At 39.7% G+C, this 21,666-nt stretch overlaps 1 protein-coding gene across 13 annotated transcripts in view; it reads left to right on the top strand.

The window, feature by feature from the left end:
* The window catches only part of arvcfb (ARVCF delta catenin family member b), a 233,709-nt gene that overhangs the window by 137,306 nt on the left and 74,737 nt on the right, over positions 1-21,666 (top strand). For 10 of the 13 annotated variants that reach the window (XM_017414607.3, XM_017414609.3, XM_017414605.3 and 7 more), the window contains 2 exons: positions 16,898-17,056; positions 17,496-17,516. In XM_017414607.3, coding sequence (XP_017270096.1) covers positions 16,898-17,056; positions 17,496-17,516 — 180 coding nt within the window. Of the gene's footprint in view, positions 1-7,784; positions 8,092-16,897; positions 17,057-17,495; positions 17,517-21,666 lie in introns of those variants that run through there. The other 3 variants (XM_017414612.3, XM_037975067.1, XM_037975076.1) reach the window with 2 other exon arrangements.

Genomic DNA, 21,666 nt, shown 5'->3' with positions numbered 1-21,666 from the left:
GGAGCATTAAAGTGTTAGCTGATATATTTAGACCTTGATTAAATATGAGATATTGAGCGGTCATCTTTCATGTGATGGATGCTCCTCTGTGATCACAACTTGTAAAAGTTTTTACATCTATTCTAATAACTGTTAAAACACGTCTTACTTTGTTAATTATTCCACTAAGTCTTTTTTTTTGCAGCCTGAGGAGTCTCAGTCTGTAAAATCCTGCTGTGGGAGCTGCTTTAAGGAGCTGCAAGCCTTAAATTTAAATTTCATGACTCTTGCTTTATTAGATCTTTTGAGTGTCTGATTTTGTAAATGCTGCCTGGGAGAATTTCCCAACTTGTTTAACTCTTAACTCAAAGACAGCATATGTCTGGGAAGGTGATGTGATTATTTTAGATGGTGAAGTTGAATGAGTTGACGACCTAATCGTAGCATCATCCATAGGGCACATCATATCTGTTGTAGTGCCCAATAATTTCCGCCATGAAGCAAACTCAATTGGACCGTAAAAATATAAATAACTGCAAAATGTGTAATGTAGCAAAATTGAACGTGGATTTTTCTTCGCAGTGTTTTTCACATTTGACATTTACATGGACAAGACTTTTTTTGGTTGCTGCCGGCTCCTGTAGCCTCCTGCTTGTGTGATGTGATCAGGGGGCAGCTTACTGAAAGTCCTCTGGAGCCTGCAGCAATCCAGAACATACAACGTTTAACACTAAACACAACATTTATAGCAGAAGAATGTGTGAATAAGATTTATGAACAACTTTGTCAGCACATTGACTCCAAACACAAGAAAATGTGACGACCCAAACAACCAGTCGTATCAGAAGAATAAAGCAAGCTAATATTAGCTAATTAGTTCAGCTAACTCAAGCTAGCGTTAGCTTATTTGTTCAGATGGAGTGAGGAACAAGATACACTGCTATAAAATAAGTGAATTAAAAAAAAAAACAAAAAAAAAAAACCCTGCCCGTTTTAGGCAAAGCACAATATAGTCTGTCAAGCTGAATGCTGTCCAGCAACATAAGTCATGACAATAAGTCATTGTGAATGAAGCACAGCATCCTCTTCATCAGTGAGTCAAATGGTACACAACTGTAATACAATACAGTAGTTTTACACTATATAAGCGTTGTATGTGCTTACCATGAAAAATATTGTGATTACAAAGCACAGATTGTTTACAATCTGATCAGAAAGGCAGTTGGCCTGTTAGTTGGGGATTGCTTTGTTTACAAAAAAACCCTGTTTGGTTGCGCTGATCAGTAACTTGCAAAATAGTAAAAAAATAAAAATAATCAATAGTTAAAAATTATGATAATTGTGGTTTTTACTGTAAAAAGAAAATGGTGACATGACCGCTCAAGACATTTACACACACACACACACACACACACAAAGCAGGTCCAGCCAGCTGGTGCAAAGGTAATAACTGAGGTAACCTCCCAGATGGTGCGGCTAGCTAAACCCTCTGACCAGACTACGCAGAGAGTCTGGAGGATGCTCATTAAACATTTCTTTATTACAGGAGTGTTTATATGTTTGGCAGAACGACCCTCTGGGTCAACGAACATTTGCACACGTTCACTGCTTTTCAGCAGCCGGATTTCTGTTTTTAATCTCTGTAGCCTGCAAAATACAAAGTGAATTTCTACTGAAACTTTTCTCAATGTAAATACTTTCTTGAGCAGACAGCAGGAAGGTGATGAACACCCATATTTTCCTTCCTGTCTGTGCGCTCTTTATTCAGCGTCTGCATTGCTTCCCAAACTGTGCCAGCAACATGCCACTGTCCATTACAGTTAGATAAACAAGTTCCCGGGAGGTTAAAGATATGGTCTGCACTCACTTTGCCAACATAAATATAAACTGGCACAGCCTATTCATTTAATATTATTGCTTTTCATGTTCCTTGTGTTTGCAGTTAATCAATTTCAAATGTGAGGAAAATGAGGTTGTCTAGAATAACTTTTAGAGCAAGTTTCAACGTGTAACGATCCCAAATTGATGAAAGTACTTCATTCCGTTTTCAAGTCACCGAGTTTTTCAAATGTCACCGGTGGCAGATGCTGGAAAGTACCTTTTTATTTTGGTCAATTAGGAGATGGAGATGAAGTTAAACTGATCTGGAGTGGCTGCACAGCATCAGAATTGTTTGTAATCAGATGGCTGGCACACACCGGGCTTCCTCTAGTTAAGGGAGACAAAAACACACAAACCTCTGAGTGTTCCTAATAATCAGAGCGGCAGACAGAGAGGAACACCGGTTCTGTCACTGTTTCAGTCAATTCTTTAGGTTATGAACAAGCCCTGCGTTCAACTCACTTAAGTATTGGCTAAAATTCTTGTAAAGCTGATCTTTAATGAAGAGATATTTAGATAATACAATTAAACAACTATAACACAAAATGTATGAGAGCTGCACATTTGATTAGCCTATTTGAAGCCAGATCATTAGGTCCCCGTGGAACCAATCAGCTGAAGAAGTAATATAAGTATATTTTGATTTCATATGTATATTTTTTCCAATATCAAGATTGACTTTGGGAATTTCAAGCACTTGCATTGAAGCCTTAATCTGATTTGCAGACATGTACAGTATTTTCAAGCCATCATTATCCAACACTGAGAAGACTGGAGTTGGAGAACCCTTTGGAGTAAGCCCATGATGTGAGCTGGGATAGATATTACTGTGAGGAGAGGTTAGTGTTTCTGTTTAGTCGTGTGGGTTTAGGATCAGCAGCTGTTCTTGGTGCTGTCCCGGAGGACTTTGAAGGGCTGGGCTGATATTTCCTTCCTACGGAGAGTCGTTTCTTCACCAGGGTTTGGACGGTATCTGTCATCCAAATGACTCCTACCCATCGCTTAGTCTGGCATTTTGAAGCCCGGGGGTTGTCATCGCTCCTCTTTTGGCTAATGGCTATTTCGGGCGAAGATCCTGTTTACGTGATATCTAAATCTTCAGAAGTCAGCATTTGCCGTTGCATAGAGAACAGAACAGCAGCAGATAATCCGGAAGGTGGGGTGGGGGTGGGTGGTGTTGGTGGGGGGGTTGTTTTATCAGATGGAGAGAGATGTTTGTGTGTCTGTGTATTTGGTTGATTAAAGGCTGTTTGGGGTGGGGGGTGATAGCAGCCAGATGCTAGGCCTGCAGCTGGCTGGCTGAGTGGGTGGGGAGCCACTCTGAAAAGCTGCGGTGCCAGCGAAGTAGGGTTTAGCCAGACACTGAGATGAGATAATCCATATTTTATCTGAACCCCCCCCCTTCTTTTTTTTTTTTCTTTCTTTTTCTCACAACCACCTGCAGAGCATCACGACACAGACCCAGCACATGAATAGTGCATGACATAGAAATAAAATTTGGGAAGTGCTAACACTTCAGTGGGGAAAGAACGGTGCCTTTTTCCTTTTTTTTAAATTTTTTATGCGGAACCTTTGGGAGCTCCTAAGAGTTTGGGAAGGACTCTGTTCAAAGAAGATTGTCAAAGTTACACCACAAACTAAAAAATACCCACTCACTCTCCGATGCTTCATTTGCTGCCTTGAAGCAGCAACCTTTTCAGTTTAGATGAAACCAAGCAACTTTACTTTGCACTCATATTTCAAACTCTCTAGGGAGGCTGCTTTCCTGATCACTGAACAGATCAGATATTTTTAATTCCACCAACAAATGTTTGTGGTAAAAGCCACACTCGTAGTGAAATACCCTCAACTTCTAGGATGCAATTTAATATGTATATATATATATATATATATTTTTTTTTTTTTTTTTTTTTTCTGAGGATGTACTCCTGTCTAAAAAAGAAAGAAAAAAAAAAGGGGCACGCTACTAAAACCTTCAGATATCTGACTGGTTTTAAATATTCATCAGCAGCTTGTAGCTTTGAAAGTCAGCTTAAAAGACTCTTTTGCTCGCTCGGTCTCTCTCTCACTCACACACACACATACACATACACACACAGTCACAGTCACACAACTCCAGAACAGCCACATGCACAATAGTCTTTTTCCTAATAATCACAGCAAACCAGTAGACTTGTTTTGTTTAACTTTTAAATGACTTTTTTTGTGGCGCTGCTTATCGCTAATTAAAATTCTTTATTGCAACACATTGTCAGTTCTACCAAACTAATACAGATTTGGTTTTGATGCATTTTAGCCAACTTTATTTTTATTCCAGAGGCACTGGAGTTAAAGAGCTTCAGATATAGTGGCCTTGCTGTTGTCTTCTGCTAAGTTTATTGCTCCTATGAGCCTTGTCATAAAAAAGCCCACTTTGACTAAATTACGACTCTTCATTTGCAACTCTGTGAGAAGAGAAGGAGCTCTGTGTTTGTTTGCGGAGTGATGAAGAGGTCACCGTGTCTACGTACTCTGGTTGACCCGCAGATATCAGATGTGGATGTTTCACAGTAATCTCCAGTTCTAAACTGCTCAGACTGAGGACTTTTACAGTCCTTTTTATGGCATTTCTTAAAGAAAAAGCATGAATGCCTGTATTCAAAACCACTGGAGATTGTTCTTATGGTCCATTTGTCATGTTGCACCACCATGTTACTACTGTCCAGTAAATCATCACTGATGATCCAAACACTGACTCTATAGCATGTATTTTTATTTAGCTGTACATAAATGGTATGTCAAACGTGCACTTGAGCCCAAATGATTCTGCAGTTTTTGAATTTGTAGTAAAATCTACAAATTCGACTAGCTTGTGTGACCATCATTTTAAAAAGCTATTTTTGTTTTTTATTGGCACATAGTTTTAATTAGGGTTGGGAATCTTTATCCACCTCACAATTTGATTTGATGACGATTCAGACAGCTGCGATTTGATTTTAAAATGATTATTGATGCATTTTAGACTTAAATGGCTGGCTTATTTAAAAAAAATAAACACCGATATATATATATATATATATATATATATATATTTTTTCATGTCTTATAAAAAGTACACAATAACGTGTCAAAAACCCCATTTTTCACTGGCTGCTAATCAACAGCATAGATGCTAAATTAAAATGGGAAAACGCTGTAGAAAAGCTAACGCGTTTAGCATCTTCTTTATCCATAAAGTTTATACACAAATCAGACTTTTTAAAGTCATTACGAAAGACAGTCATGGTATGATAACTTCAACTATTGTTTATATACAAATATTCTTCAGGGATCAGTAAAGAAAAGATTAAAAAAAATTGAAAAGATACTGCTTTACTGCAACATGTTTCAACTAAAGGAAGCTACGGCAACTCTACGTGGACGAACTGGAGCTTCTGTGCTGAGTTTCTTAAAGTGGCAGCACAGATTAATGTTGCCAACACTGATGATTCACATTTGAAAATTGAATCGGAGTCTTCCATGTCTGCAATACGATGCATTTGAAATAGTTCACCTTCCACACCTAGTTGTAATATGCTGTTACTCAAACCAAAAGGTGGCAGTTATGCACCAATTTGTTTGTCAACCTCCTCTCACCTGCCAGCAAAAGAAACTTTGCATCTTTTTCTATTGTTGCAGTTTTCTTTGGAAAGGATTACGAAGTACAAACAGCCTCAGTAGAGCTTCAGGACGTGTACCCATCCTTCCACGTTGATCCATTAAACTGGTGAAAAGTTGAATGAACACAACTATTCATGACTTGGGAAAGACTTGTATATGAATACTAGCAGCCTCTGTTCAGTTGGAGAGTCAGTTTTCATTGGGAGGACTTGTGGTAAAGAGACTCTGTTCACGACAAGTCTTCAGGCAGTAGTCCGAAATCATAAAAAGGTTGCTAAAATCAGCCCTCAATAAGAAGAATGTGATACATTCTTTCCATCCCTGATATGTTTAAAATATCTCACCACAGATTTCTGTCTCAACTTAATCAATTACCAAGTAGGAAAAATAAGATACAGCAGCAAAGTGTAAATGAAAATACTCTTCTATATATTATTTTTAAGTGTATAAGGTGTTCTAAAGGTTATTATTAAGGATCCATTTATTTAAGTTAAGCGATCATTGTCCTATATTTTGTTAAATGAAAAATACTTTTTGACCAAAAGAAAAGTTGTATATTCGTCATCTGCTGCCCTGATTTCTAAAAAAAAATTAGCATCGGCCATAAAAAACTCATATTGGTCGACGTCTAAGGCTGTTACTTTTTGAGCCATTTTAATAAGCATTTTATGACAAAACAGTATGTGACGTAAAACACTTAAGCTTTAGTTTTCGTTATTGTATTCCCGAAAAAACTACGTTTGAATAGTGACAAGTGAATTTTGGACAGTGTTTTTGCTTGCTTACAAAGAGAGGACAGTTCACTGTGCTGCAGTGTATAATAGTAACCATTCCTAATCTTTAAGTCTGAGATGCAAAGTGCAGAGCACAGTCAGAAAGCAACGGTGCTGGATTTATTCAGGCTCAAAAATATTTTTACTGATCTATTTGAAAATGTTTCTATCCATGTGGGAGCACTATATATGTACACACACACAATGCATATTTTGTACTGTGCAAACTCTTCAGAGCAGAGCTGGATGAAATATCACATTTCTTTTCTTCTGAAAGAGAGAGAGAAAATAATAAATAAAAGTCACTTGGCTATAGCTCAAGCCTCCTGATATATTTACCCAGCTGCACAATGGCTCTTTTATAAGACACGTATACATCCAGCCTCACCTTATCACTTGACCTGTTGAAGGTTAGCAGTAAATCAGCGGGGAGTTTTTCATTGGCCAGTTTTGCAGCTTGCTTTCCGCCTTTGGCTCCGGTGCTGAGATGTTGCCCACAAAACGGGCCTAATTCTTTACCGGCAGTTGGCACAAAGCCCTAAAAATATCCTTAGAGGAGGTTTAATCTCATTTGAACAGATTTCAAAAGCCGTCTCAGTTATTGTGATACCCTGTGTTATATTTGTGAGGCGTTAGCTACATTACGTGTATCACAATTTTCTTTTTTTATAGCAACGTTTTGGTGAACGTTTCAGGACTTTGAGGTCAAAGCAGTCCTTCAGCAGAATATGGGGACTTTCAGTCAGGATGCAATTTATTTTAGCTGCACTAGAGTGAATGAAGTCACGTGGTATTTCCTTAGGTGCTGTAGATCTTTATACGATTTTAAAGTGAATCTGAAGAAGAGCATATTTTTCCAGACTGTTTTAGTTCAAGAAATATGGCTCTGGCTCAGTTACCTCCTGGCCTCTTCCTGCAGAAAAGCCCACACATTCCACATCCCAAATTCAACTAGCTAAAAGAGAGAGAGAGAGAGAAAGAAAAAAAAAGCTATGCCTGTCACTGTAGTATTCCCATGTTTTAACTGCTAGCTGTTTTCAACACAAGAGACTCGGAAAGAAAGCCAGTAATGGAGAAAGGGGAGGGGTAAATATTCACTAAATGGGAGACCCTGCGGCTGCAAACGTGGACAGTTTTTATAGAGAGGGTGTCAGGGGGACAATGAGTGTTGGTAGCTTGACAGGAAGCGAAGCATATGTCCCCTTTCCAGCTCCCTGCATCTCCAGTGGACCTCACATGAGCTGAGCTTCTGGCAAAGCTTGTCTCAGAGCCTCCTTCTCCTCCTCCTCCTCCTCACTGTGCCTCCCCCCTCTTCAGTCACCAGCCTTCTGACAAAATCATGCTGACAGAGATCCAGAGGCTGAGAGGAGGGGCGCTGCAAACAAGCCACCCTCTGGGAACCCAGAGCTACACCATCGCAGCAAACCCACCCCTGCCTCACACTCCACCCACTACCCCGTCGGCTGCTCAGAGCTACCGCCGGACTTCATCTTCGCCGCCGAATTCTTCTTTCACCCTCTCTCATGGCCACACCCGCTGTCTAAACAATCCAACCTCGACTGTGAGGGCTGACCTCTCTCCAACGCTCATCGATTTAGTTTGCTCTTCGGGCTCCAGTGATTTCTCCTCCTTTTGTTTTTATTCATTATTCGCCTCCTTCTCTTTGTCTCCTCTGCCACTTACTGAATAACTGCACAACTTATCCTCTCACTGCTCCAGTTGGCTGACTGCTGCCATACATTCCATGGTTTCTGTGACTTTCTGGATGCTTGCCTCCTAATCTGACTCCTGGCCATACATTACGAGGAAAACATATGTGGTATGTGACTCCACGTGCACAAGACTGTTTGTGTTTGGTGTGTAATTGATGGCATATGTAGGAAATTATCCAAGGTTTCAAAACATCTGTCTGCCAATTTGCATGGGAATATATCAGACTTTCCAGAAATCAAGGTGGTGTTGAATGCTGCCATGAGTTGAGCTGGGGTTTCTGTCTGTCCGATTGTCGAGCGGGGAAAATACGGCCGCGATGCCCTGTCGGAAAGCAATCACGTCTGAGTCTGTCAAGGCCTGGGCTAAGTTTTGTCCCGGTCTCTAGGCGCCTGTGCGAAGAAACAAAAGGGCACATCAGCAGAGGGTGGTGCAGACGGGGGGCTTTCTGGGAAGAGGTAGAAAAAACAGGCCTGGGGAGAGAAATAATGGAGGCGTCTGAAACCAAGAGACCAAGCGTGAAAGAGATGAGGGAGGAAGCCCAGATTTGGCCCAGGATCAGTCATCAGAGAACAGATTAAGGTCCCGTCATTTCCAGCTGCATCATCAGGACTTTGATGCTCCTCATTAGTTATTTCTCTTTGCTCTACCCCTTTAACAACTCAAGACATTTAAAAAGCGGAACATACATTTAAATGCTAAAAAAACCCACAATATCACTACTACAGTGCCCTGCTCTGGCTGTAAATGAGATGCAATATGCCCGACTGGCTTTGAATATGACTTCATGCCTCCCCCTTGTCTTTTTTGTCTTGGGAGAAAGCTGTTTTGGGCTTCCACCACACATTGTCAGCCTCTCTAGTTTCCCCTTCCTCCACTTGACTTCCCCTCTCCACCAGCTTCATCCAACAAGCAAGCCTTGTTTTGAATGTTTGGATCATGCGACCGCAGTTCACGTTTGCTTATTCACCCTGCGCTTTCATGCGCTCCGTCTGCCTCTCATTCTGTTGAACTTCATCATGTGAGTCTTTGCCGTGGAATGCTGCTGAGAGGGCAGGTGGTAGAAACAGAAGGGGCTGATGGGAAATTGGACGACCCAAGGTTGGTCGGGCGATCTTTGCTTGAGGATTAATTGTGTAAGAGCCATGTAATGATTGCTGGCATGGCTCTGGAGTGAAATCCTGTTAGTTGCTGCGCAGGGGTCAGGCTACGTCTGAGAGTGGTTGTGTATGTGTGGACGGCAGTGTGCTAGGAAGGAAGGTGACACTGATCACACCAGCATGCCTGACCAGGTGGTGATCTGACAGAGTGTGCTGTCTCAAACCGAATAACTAAAGCCTCCCTCCCACTGTGTTCAGACTGAGACGAACAGATCTAATTTCTGCTCGTGTGGGAGTGAGTGGGAAGTGTGCCTATCATGTGTGTCCGCAGTAATTTGCAATAGGAAAAATTGGCTCTGTTCACAGGAAACTTTTATTTTGTAACCATTTTTTGTTTTTTAAACCTAAATAACTTTGCAATCTTGCTTGTAGTCTAGCACCTTGAAAACCCGTCTGCAGCCATTTAGGCATTCATTAGTCAAATAGTTTGTTGTGTAATGTTGTATTACACAACAAACTACTATTATATATTATATATTCAGACCTCATTGCCCTTACAAGGAAACACTAAAGTAATTTCAACAGGCAATAGGAAATGTCCAATAATATTATCCGAAGTGGTACTTTGACTCCTAACTTCCATGAGGATGCTGGGGTGGAAAATGGAGGAGCAAAGACATAATGGTAAAGGAACTGCCTTTTATAAAGCTCTTTTTTCATCTTAGTGACCATGAAAAGCACTTCTACACTAAAAAGTCACATTCACCCATTCACACACCAGTCCACCAGATCGGGGGCAACCTGGTTCTTGCCAAATGACTCTTTGGCATGTGGTGGGGAAGCTGGAATCAAACCACCAACTCTCCCATTGGCAAATAACCTTTCTTCCTCCTAAGCCACAACCACTAGATCAGGGGCGTCCAACCCTGGTCTTTGAGGTCACCATCCTGCATGTTTCACTTGTTTCTCTGCTCCAACACACCTGATTTGAATCAATAGGTGATTAACAGGCTTCTTGAGAACATAAAGAGGTAATTTAACCACTGAATCAGGTGTGTTGGAGCTGGAAAACAAGTAAAGCATGCAGGATAGCGGCCCTCGAGGACCAGGGTTGAACACCCCTGCTCTAGATTGATTGTAATTTACTTGGTTGAATTGTTTGGGTCATTTTTGCAAAGCTCTGGCCAGCCTATTGGACAATTCCAACATTTATTTTTCTTTTAAGAACTGTAATTGACATTATAGATGTTTATTATCCATTTTGTTAACAGGAAATGTAACTGTGTTCATAAATAATACACAACCACACACTGTATCATTAAATTTCTTTTTGAATCTGACAACTTTATTATATAAACTGACTGCACCTTTTACTTGACCATTTCTCATTGTATTGTAAAATTTTTAATCATCATTGCCCGCTGCTTTGAAAGGTGGGTGATCACGCAATGACCTGCCTGTGTGTGTGTGTGCGCTTGTTTCTTTCTCTGCCTGTTCACAAAATAACTCTTGAATTACAGGACAGATTTTTAATGAAACTCTCAGAAATTATTTATTGCATTAGTGTTTTTTTTATTGGTCAGTGGCATAACAAATAATCAGAAATATCATTGGAAGTTATAGGTAAAAATTTATCACAAAGAATATCTGCAAGAACCAAATTTGACCTGGTAAAATTTCAACATGGTCTAGAAATATTTACCAGGTGCATAGCGAACGTTTGGCTGTAACAAAAAAAGTATAAAATAATTATTTAATAATCTCTTCAGTTGTTTGCCTGTTGAGTGTGGGAATTTTTTTTTTTCAGAGGTCTTTCCTGCTGTGCAGATGTCAAATTGTAGCCACCTCTGTGTTCTGATACAACAAAGGCAATGAAATAGTTTTTGTGTTTTTGTTAGCTTTTTTCAAGTGGTAAAAATGAAGCAACTATACTGTGTGGAGTGACCCAGACGTTGATAGCTTTATTCTGAAACAAATATGATTAATCAAATATGATACACGGTGAATCACAACCTGATAGTTGAAACTATTAAAGTTTGAAAATATGTTAGGTTTGGTGAAGTTTATAGTTGGCCTGTTTGTTCTGTGATCTTCAAACCTGCCTTGTTTTTTATTAAGTAGGCTCTTCTGCTTTCCCCGGGACTGGTTTTGATCACTATACAGTTTGAACATATTTCTGGCTTTACCTCGTTCTCACAGCAAAAAAACCCCCCAAAAAACAACTTGGACACACAAGACAAGCTGCTCCAGTATGAATGTGTGTGGTTGTCGCTGTTTTGCATGATGCTTTGACTGGAGGAGGAAAAATTATTATTTTTTAAGATTTTAGAGCTTGATCTTTCAGACGCTGTTAGTGCATTCTCTGCAGTGAAAAGTCCCATCAAGAGACAGACATGACCAGCAGATAAACAGCAAGCATAGCTTTCAGTTTAAATGTAGAGTGTACTGTTTGACACAACGCAAAATGGTTAGAAAAACAAACTCTTCTGTTAGATATCAAGGCAAAGCTTGTGGTGGGAAGGGCAGTCATCTTTTTTTTGGATATTCACTGTATTTTAATGAGACACAAGGCCACGAGGACTCAAATCAAAGGTTTATCTAATTAGGGACAAAATACTGCTTACATTAATTTGCTGCTTTGAGTACTATCACTACAATATCCACGAACCCTGTGCACTATTTGACCTATACATGCTGGACACTTTTTAAGGAGTGGAGAAACGCCCCTTATCTGCGTACTCTGGGTCATTTTACTTTTATCTCTCCATTCTCAGACAACATCGGGCATCTTATTGAACGCAGATGATGAATTGGTGTGGACTGATGGCAGATAGTTGGCTGCTGTTAATTGACACCGCTGTATCGCTTAACCTCCTTCCTCTGCATTCTTAGTAGTGCTCCTTTTTGTTTTGTTTTTCTGTATATCAATCCATAACAGTTAAGACGGGTTGCTTATAAGGGCTCATGTCTCTTCGTGATCTATTGTAATGAAATATACTCTCTGGGAGATTACTCAGTTTTGTGTCAAGCGTATTGTTTTTTTTAGAGGCATTGATTATTGTGGTTGATGTTGAGCTATGGGGAAGTACTATTGTACTCTGTGTGATATACACAAAAAAACCTACTGTACAAAATGTCTTTTGGAGCTAAAGTTAATTCTCAGTATAGGTGCACTCCAGCACTTACACCCATTCAACTGCAAGATTTTGAAATCCTTCAGCCCTCCTCGGAAACCTCTTATAAGCTTCTTTGCTATCTGAGCAAAGGTGATTTACAGGAATGGTTTGGATTTAGTTTGAAGTGGGGTTTTGTGGAGTCGTTATCAGTGGTTAGCATCTTACCTGCAGTAGAACTTAGTGTTATCGATTAGAAGAGCAGGCAGATGTTTTCTAAAGGGAGATGACCTAACGGCTAGTCCAAATGGTGCCACTTTCAAGGCAGATTTCTGTCACCTTAAAACAATTTCAGCCCTAAAGTTTTCATATTGGTTTATGTGAATGCTATTTTATAAATTTGATGGGTATTTGTATATGTTTCTGTCATATAGTTTCCTTGCCTGATCATGCTTAAAATGGTTTTGTATTACTGGTGTCGGACAGCAGATCGACTAAATCTTCAGTACAACAATGTACTTTTACGTAAATGACCACTTCATTCTGAAACTTTTGTGGTTACAGTTGTTTAAAGATTGCAAAACTCTGCTTTTGGAAGTGGCTCCGCTTGGATTAGCCGTTAGCTTCTGCCTGATATTCCAAATGGACAATGCTTTTGAGTGATTTAAGGTAGGTTGGATAACTACACAGAAAAATCGAAACTCCTTCAACTAAGAAACATCTTACAAACTGGTTTCTAGTCATTAAAACCAACTTTTATATTCTGAAATTGCTTCTAATGTTTGTATATTTTGTATCTAGATGTAAGGTTTTCTGTTTCAGTAATTCTGACAGATTTGGAAGGTAACATGTACTTCCAGCTGGCATTCTCAAGAAACCAATAGACCAGGATTTAGCATGCCAATGTTTTGGATCTAATCAGAAGCTGGTCTATCTTCCTTTGAAGTTCCACAGCCTAATATAATCTATTTCTACAAGATTTGCATGTGCTTAAATGTCTTTTCCTTTTCTTATCACATTCTCCTGTATGCCCTTTATAATTCCTCTCTCAGAGATCAGCCATTAAGTCGCTGTGCTCCACCTCTCTTACCCTTGACTGCTTCCGCGAGTCTCCTTGACTCACAATCAGGGTTATTTTCCCCCGTGGCCATCAAAAAGCCATGCTAGCCCACAGCCAGACGACTTTTAATCATTTATTCAGGGTCCGTAATGTCGAGTTCAACTCCTATCTCTCATTTAGTGCATACTGAGACATGGGAGGGTGAGAACCAAGTAAATGAGAGACACTGGATGTCAAAGAGCTACTAAGGATCCCCCTTTTTTTTTCACCAGGTTTTTTTTAAAGTGTTAGATGCCTTAAACAAATGTAGGAGGCTGCTGCTTTTATTGTGCTTCTGCTTTGGAGGCCTCTGGGTTTGAGTAAGAGCCTACAAAATAACTGGATTTCATAGGGTTGTAACTGACTCGTCCTGATTTACAAGAAGGAAAAAAGAAGAATGTGAAAACTTTACACACAGTATCCCTATCCTAAAAATGTAAATCATGCCCTACTTTCAATCAGGTTCACACACACAGTGCATATCTTCAGCATAATGTGTTATAACCATTATTTAGCAGACATTTTTGTAGTGATCTTCTGATTGAAACCTTTCTTGTTAAGCCAACCCCTGTTTTTCAGATTTGTATTTAGCCATCCATCAATTTATTGCTTTTCCCATGTGGATTGGTGCTGCCGAAAATGAGATATTTGCAAACCAGAAGCCAGCAAGTGTCAACAGATGGGGAAAGGCCATGTATACTCCCACTGACCTTTCAGTAAACCCTGCATTTTTCTGTCTGAGGAAGACTTTATTTAGTAAAGTAGTCTTTCTTTCACTTCACTTGGTATTTGCAAGAAAGACATTTTGCAGTCGGAGAATCCTCACAAAACAGGCGCAATCTATTTTCGCCTTCAACAGTGGGCACAAAAGCAAGAGGGTAATTCACATATATAATTGAACAGAACAAGTGTGTTGATTGGAGGCAACTAATCAGTTCTGCCCTTTTTTATTTATTTATTTTTGTTCTCAACAACACCAGAGGGCTTCTCCCAGTAGGACTGTGCTGCTTAGCCTGAGGTCGGCTGTAACAACTTTCTTTTCCACAGATCACAGATGATTATGTTTAAATAAATGTATCTGTCTTTGTGCAGCAGATCTCTTTCACAGTCATTGGTCCCATTATTGGGGCTAATGACTGGGAACAACTTTTATTGGAAAATCTATTTTTTTTTCCCCAAAGAATAATGACCCGACTCAGTTCCAACCGACTCGAAGTGATATGTGCACCCAAAACAAATTCCCATATCTTTTCTCAGCTGGGGCATTGACGCTTAGAAGGGTGTGGGATTAGGGTAAAAAAAAACAACAAGAAAACAAAAAAGAGTGCAAACTCCTGACTGATCAGCGAGAAAGACTGGAGATCAATAAAGACTGTGAGCTTTGAAGCCTGAAAGAAGTTTCCCAATCAACGAAGAACCGTTCACTTGTTAGTGTCTTCAAAGAGGTGCAGAAAACAAGCTGTCTTCAGACGAAACACCATCAGGAGTAACACAGACACTTCATTTTTCTGTCTTTCTTGTTCTCAACGCACCACTCATCCCAACGTTTTGTATCTAGTCTGTGTGGTTTGGAGGTTATTCATTAAAAAAAAACAAAAAAACATTAGGCCTTCCTCAAATTATACCTCGGTATTACAGTTTGCCCAGAATGACTCATTTATTACTGCACGTAATTAATTTTAGGGCTTAAAATATGAACACATGGCTTCAACAGGAAGTAAAAAATGTCTTGAACAAAATGATTCATAACACTACAGAGTCAATGAGTCACAAGCTTTTTTTAATGTTAGAAAGAGTCTTTCTAGTATATGGTCCTTATCAGGTGTGGTACTTTCCACCGGAAGACCTGATCCAAACAGGCGCTTCTAGTGTTTCCAGTCATAACCTTTGTGAATCCTAGGCTCTCTTCTGTGCAGTTCTGATGGTTGCTACATATCAGGTTTATCATGAATGTCTGACATGGTATTAAAAGCAAAATTTCAATTTTTTTTTTAATCATGTTTTGTTGGAGCATTAACTTTCTTTTGGGCAGACAGTAATAAGAAATGAACATACAGGTGCTGGTCATAAAATTAGAATATCATGAAAAAGTAGATTGATTTCAGTAATTCCATTTAAAAAGTGAAACTTGTATATTATATTCATACATTACATACAAACTCATATATTTCAAATGTTTATTTCGTTTAATTTTGATGATTACAAATGACAACAAATGAAAATCTCAAATGGAAATAGAATTACTGAAATCAATCTACTTTTTCATGATATTCTAATTTTATGACCAGCACCTGTAAAAATAGCTTTTCAGAAAGCCTAAAAACAATTCCTTCAGTTTTGGTTAAAACTGTGTGAGCTAAAAGCACGCAGCACTCTGCTTCCTCTCTTACCCTGTCAAGAAAACAACCTCCACTCCAGCTCCACCACTGCTCTGTCCCTCTCCAGCCCCAGCTTCTCCGCCCGCCCGCCCCCCCATTACTTGTGATTTCCTCTCCCTCTCGGCTCCGTGCTGTTTTGGTTATCAGTAATTGCCTCAAATGCCTTCCTTCCCCTCTCCATCATGAAAGCTGTAATTTTGTCACTCTTGCCCACCAGCAGCCCATGCCAGGGTGCTGCACCTCCAACCACTGGCATCATATTGTTTTTTGTTTGTTTTTTTTGTCTGAAGGAAATGCAGCAGGAAGCACATTTTTCTTACATTTTCTCGTAGGGTCAGGTGGCGAATGCAGGACGCAGTATTCACAAAAGGCAGTGGGTGATATAGAGTCCTTTGAGGAATGTCAGGCATTAAATTTTCAAATTGTCTTATGTCTTTTTTAACTCAAATTATTTTTTTCATTTATAAGTACAATGACTTTCAAATAGTCTTTCAAGGTTAATGTTGGCAATAATATTTCAATATGTGTTTTTGGACATTCACAAGTATAATTTTTCTGTGTTGGAGAGCAGAACTTTAGTCTAAACCCTGATTTTTCTTAAAGTCAGTTTGATCACATAAAAATCCACATTACCCATGCATGTGTAGTATGCTTTCTAGCAGTTGCTTAAACTACTTTGCAATGTGAATTATTTCCATCATGCATATAAGTGCAGTAATTCATGTTTGTCATTCATTTTCGGATAAAAGACATTTTTCTTTATCACTTTTATGAACAAAGTTGGAGTCACATTTGTCTTGTCTTTGTCTCTGCATGATTTTCTTTCCTATCTTTTTGCTATAAGCACTTTGCATGTATCTCGTTGTCTCGGGGTAATTCAGTGCTGGTGCTTTATTCATGTTTTGTAGTTTCACACTCTTCATCTACCTAATGCTTAAGTGCTGCGTTGTAAATCAAGGGAGGCATTAAATTTTATCCCCTTAGTTCTCAGCGTTCTTGCGTATGCCTCGCTTTTTGCCGCCGCTTTCTTATTTCATTTATCGTTGCCAAAGCAATGAATGGAATATGAATGCAGATGATTATCTGCGCACTTGTCGCGGGTCTTACAGATGATTACCTGGAAGTTGTTTCTCTCCGTGCTGTGCAACGTCGATTATGAAAATCTGGTTGGGTGACTCCCAATTGCTTTAATTTTCATTCCCCCCCTCCCCTGTCTCTTGTACAGGAGCAGAGCCCCAGTAACGCCACGTCCCTGGCAATGATGCAGGAGCCGCAGGAGGTGGTGGAGGAGACGGTCACCATAGAGGAGGACCCCGGCACCCCCACCTCCCACGTCTCAGTGGTCACCTCTGATGATGGAACTACGCGGCGCACAGAGACCAAGGTGAGACAGAAAGACACATCCACTTAGTTAGGTAGTAGATTCTTTAGCACACTGTTGTAGAGGTTCACAATTGTTTTATTTGTGTTAGATTAGTTGTTAGATTAACAACCCTCATTTAAAAAAAATCTGTGATGACAAGATAAAACTCACCTGTTATTCACCTGAAAGCGGTTGCAGCAGTTGTTGTGGTCTAGTTCTGATGATGAACTCAAGGTGGCGAAATTAATACAATCAGACAGCATACTATTTTTCAAATTCCAAATGTCTATTCTGAGGAAATCCCATTATCTTGCTGCCAAAGTGGTTTTATCCCCCTCTCATAGATTTTAAAAAATATTTGTCTAAGAAGGTAATATTAGCCATCTCCCTTCTTTCGCCGGTTCTTAAAAGCCCCTTTGTTGACATGTCTTCTGATGTTTTCTGTTGTTTTTTTTGAAAGGATGTGTCAGCTAATGTGAAGGTGAGTGGATTTTTATATCAATAAAGCTTTTGTCACAATGCCACCATCAGATACAGCAGCGGTGCACAACACAATCTGCATCTTTACAAGCTAAATGCATCTCCTGCCATCCTGTGTACTTAAATCACTGCTTGCTGCTTTCACCCTTTAAGAGGATCCATCCCTTTGTATAGTTGTTTGCTTATTTTTTTTCTCAGTTAAAATTAAACCTAGAAAAACATCTTTAGGAATTAATGTAATTAATTAGATTATACCTTTAGTTAATACATATGAATTACAAAATATAAAAAATAGTGTATATGATAGGTCTTATTTTTAGTACTCCCATGGCCTGACTAAAGCTATTTTAAAGAAACTAACACTCAATATTAGTTGGAATCAACATCAGTAATTTGTATATGCATGTTTTTAAAGTCTTTACCTCACTTTTAGATGTCTCAGCAAATTGTATAAATTTTCCTGCTGTGAAAAGCTTCGGAAATTTTGTCTATTTCTCCTAACTCAAAGCGAGTAACTCGCACGAGAGTAACCTTTGATGACTCGATATCCACTTTCAAGACGTGCTTTAAAAATTCAGATGGAAGAACGAATCTGTGTGTTCAGACTTCAGCTCTCGATTTATCACTAAGGCGCAGAACTTAGTTTCTTACCAGAACTAAGATTTCCTTTTTTTTTGGGTGGGGGGGGGTACAACTAAAGATGTGGCCTGAAGACTGCAGTGTAATCAAGTTGTAGTATGTCAGATTGCAGTCGATTTTTATAAACCTTGTTAACCTTTGCCCCCCGACCTGACAAGGACAAACTGAAGTGATTGGTTTATCTGTCCTGAGGCACAGTAAACGTGGTGGTGTAATGTCCTGAGCTCTTTGGAGAAGAACCTTCTGTAAACGTAAATATAAATTACTTAAAGACTGTTCTCATTTTCATGTGATCCCGCACCAATAAAATCCTACTGTGTTGCATTTCTGTTTAAAGCATCCCTTTAAACAGTGAAACAAACTCAGCTAAGCAGGTAGTTTTTTGGATGCAGATATGAATGTAGCTACTGTCAGATGTTGCCGTCAGCTTCTAGATGAGCGTACAGCACTGTGTGGGGCTCCAACTCCAGGGACTGTGAATCTGTAATTAAAAAGCCTGGTCTAATCCCTCATCAGGGAGGACCCAATGCCCTCCAGCCTGTTTACTGCGAGGGGGGGTTGGACACACGCGTTTACGCACACACTTATGTTTTTATGCCTCGTGGCACAGAAGTTGTTAGGAATAATGCACAATAGTGCACGCAGCAAAAAGTCACACTAATCAAGAGCTTTGCTGGAAAAACCAAGGAGAAGGAAGGACGCTGCCTCTAAGGCTCCGGCACCCTGCTGAGTGGAGGAATTTGGCATTTATTTGGCAGTGACTTTTAGAGGTCAGCCAGATCAATGTCCAGGGTAAACGTCTGAAAACGGCCATCCCTGTGGTGGCAAATACACCCAGCGTCCACCACAAAGCACTCAACATGTCGTCTCTTACCTTTTCTTACTGTCTCTCATGACTTCTTTTCACCCTCTCCTCCTCTTCCATTGTCTCTCATCATTTCTCAGCAGCTCAGCTTTGTGTGCATATCTGTGCCTTTGAACCAAAGTCTTGCAGTACTGTCTATTGCTATTGTGCGTTTCTCCCTTGATGGTTATCTCCCATCTAACTGTTAGAAGATGAAACAGTAAATCTTCTCCCGTCTTCCTGATTTGCGAATGAAAAAAAAAAGTTTTGGTTGTGGTAAACATGTTTCTTGTGATTTAGTAACTGCAGAATCCCCGTTTAGAATACTGAGGAGCGAAGCAAAAAGTGTTATGTTGAGAGGAAGCTGTAAAAAAAAAACAATAAAACTTGGATATCTGAAAAAAGATGTTGTACTGTCAGTCGTGCTGGTGCTGTGGGTCCAGGGAAAGCTTCAGCTGTTGAGTTTAGGTATTGTAGGAATTTTCTCACATAATGCTGGACAAAAAACAACTATGAATGGCCTTTTATGGCTGATTAACGGCTGGTTGTCTTTGAGTTTTCACTCAATTCAACTCCGAGTCAGTTGGCTGGAATGTTCAGATGAGTCTGTGGGCTCAATTAGATCCACTTTCATCTTCCTGTCCCAGCATGCCATGCTTTCTCTTGGCCATTGTCCAGCCTTCTTTTTCTGCTGGCAGGCAGTCTGAATGAAACACCAGCAATGCTAGAGTCTGACCAATAAAACATCCCCCTCCTCTTTCCTCCTGATATGAGCTAATGACGGTTGAGGTGGACCACAAAAAAAAAAACCTAATAAAATCAGTTTTACACCCTGCTCACGGTCGGGAGCCAGCCTTAAGCATATAAACTTAGAGTGAGTTAAAATGTTCACACAAAATGCAAAGTAAGTGTTTCACCAGGTTCAATTTGTTAAGAAAAATGAGGTGTTTGTGTTTATCAGAACAAAGTAAGGCACAGAAGCTTTTCTGTATGTAGTGCATCACTTTATTTTTTTTTATTAAAGAAGACAAAATAGATTAGTTAGTTGCTTGAGTGCAGTAAAAAAACATTGAAAAGAAAAGTAAAAGAACAGGGTGTTTATTTAAGCATAATTAGGTCTACAGCAGTTATTTTCCATCTATCCCTCCAACTACAGGTTACCTAAGTGGTGAAAAAACACCACTCGCGGCTTGTACCATCCAGTGATGGTGTCTGACAACTTGTTAGTGGATTCTAGGACTATCATTCAGACCCCTACTCTGGTCTCTGTCTCAGACCCCACCCCACATGAGACAGATCCAGTAGGACACCACACCTTCTGTGGTTTTGCTGTTTTCCCCCTCCCCCTGCCTGCTGCCACCCTCTTCTAACACCAGGTTTTAAACACCTTAAATAATATAAAAAAAACCCTATTTTTTATTTCATCGTCTTCACAGTTGTTTGGTTAGGCTGGTTGAAAATCAAAGGCGGGTTTCATTGTGCAGGTGTATTAACAGCATGAATTACTGCCTCATCTAGTCCCAAACAATCCAACCTCCACGTCCATTTACGCTCTCAATAAAGTGAATGACGCAGAGTTTGGGCTACCTTTTGCAGCGATTTAAATCAAACAGTTTGATACCCACTGCCCTTCCCTTCATTTTTTTTTTACCAGTTTGGTAAGCAGTTAAGGTCTGAATCTAACAACCTGTGGTTTGGTTGAAACATTTTTTTTAGTGCTGGTGTGAATTTCCATGCATGTGTAAATACATAGAGGTTGGTGGAATTGATAGTTTTGCACATAATCGCACTCACCACCAATTCAGCAATTCTCTTTCAACCCTGTTTACCCCACTTCAGCATATTTCAGGCTCCTCTGAAAACCAGGTCCCTCGTCATCCCTCGTCTCCCCTTGCGTGACGGTTTAACGCCTTGTGAACTTGAGCATACATCAAAGAGTGTTTGAAACCGAGCGATGGATTCCTTTGCAGCTTGACTAAAGAGCTGTGATAGTACAAGCCAGCCTGGCATGTCAAGGCTGGGAAGCTGTAGCGTTCTCCAGAACCCTCCTCACAGCTTCTGACAGCTATAATAAAGTAGAATAAAATATGATGATTAATAAACTGTGTATTTTATTAATATATATGAGTCAAAGGTTTGAGAGGTTTAGGTTTGGCTTCATCTTGACATATTTGGTTTCAACTGGAAGCTGTGTTTTTAAAAAAAAATAGTTTTAAGTTTTTGGATCTGTAAGTCCAAAAAAGGTTAAAAAACCAAAACAACTGGACTTCTGTTCTGTAGCTGAAGACATTTTGCTTCTCATCTGACAAGGTTTTTGAATTTTCGCTCCTCGGTTGAGAAGCGAAACATCTTCAGCTACAGAAGACAAGTCCAGTTGTTTTTGTTCAACCTTTTTTTGATTTACGATGTCCTGAATGACTGAGAATCGACACCAGCATTTTGATCTGTAAGCACTGCCTTTTAACTCTATTATTTAATATGATGTAATTAGCACACTGCTAATTAGAAAAGCAACACAGGTGAATGTTTTTTTTTTATGGCACTTCAGCTCACACATATTGCTGAATCAATGGAAGATGGCTGCATAAAGACGAGTTACATAGAGTGTTCCAGAGACGCAAGCATATTGCAGGCCAGATGGTACTGTATGTTCAAAGTCCTTATGGCA

Source organism: Kryptolebias marmoratus, linkage group LG1 (assembly GCF_001649575.2).
Source record: "Kryptolebias marmoratus isolate JLee-2015 linkage group LG1, ASM164957v2, whole genome shotgun sequence".
In the NCBI taxonomy this organism is placed as follows: domain Eukaryota; kingdom Metazoa; phylum Chordata; class Actinopteri; order Cyprinodontiformes; family Rivulidae; genus Kryptolebias; species Kryptolebias marmoratus.
The sequence above is the reverse complement of the archived record's forward strand: the minus strand, read 5'-3'. Positions and strand labels throughout refer to the sequence as shown.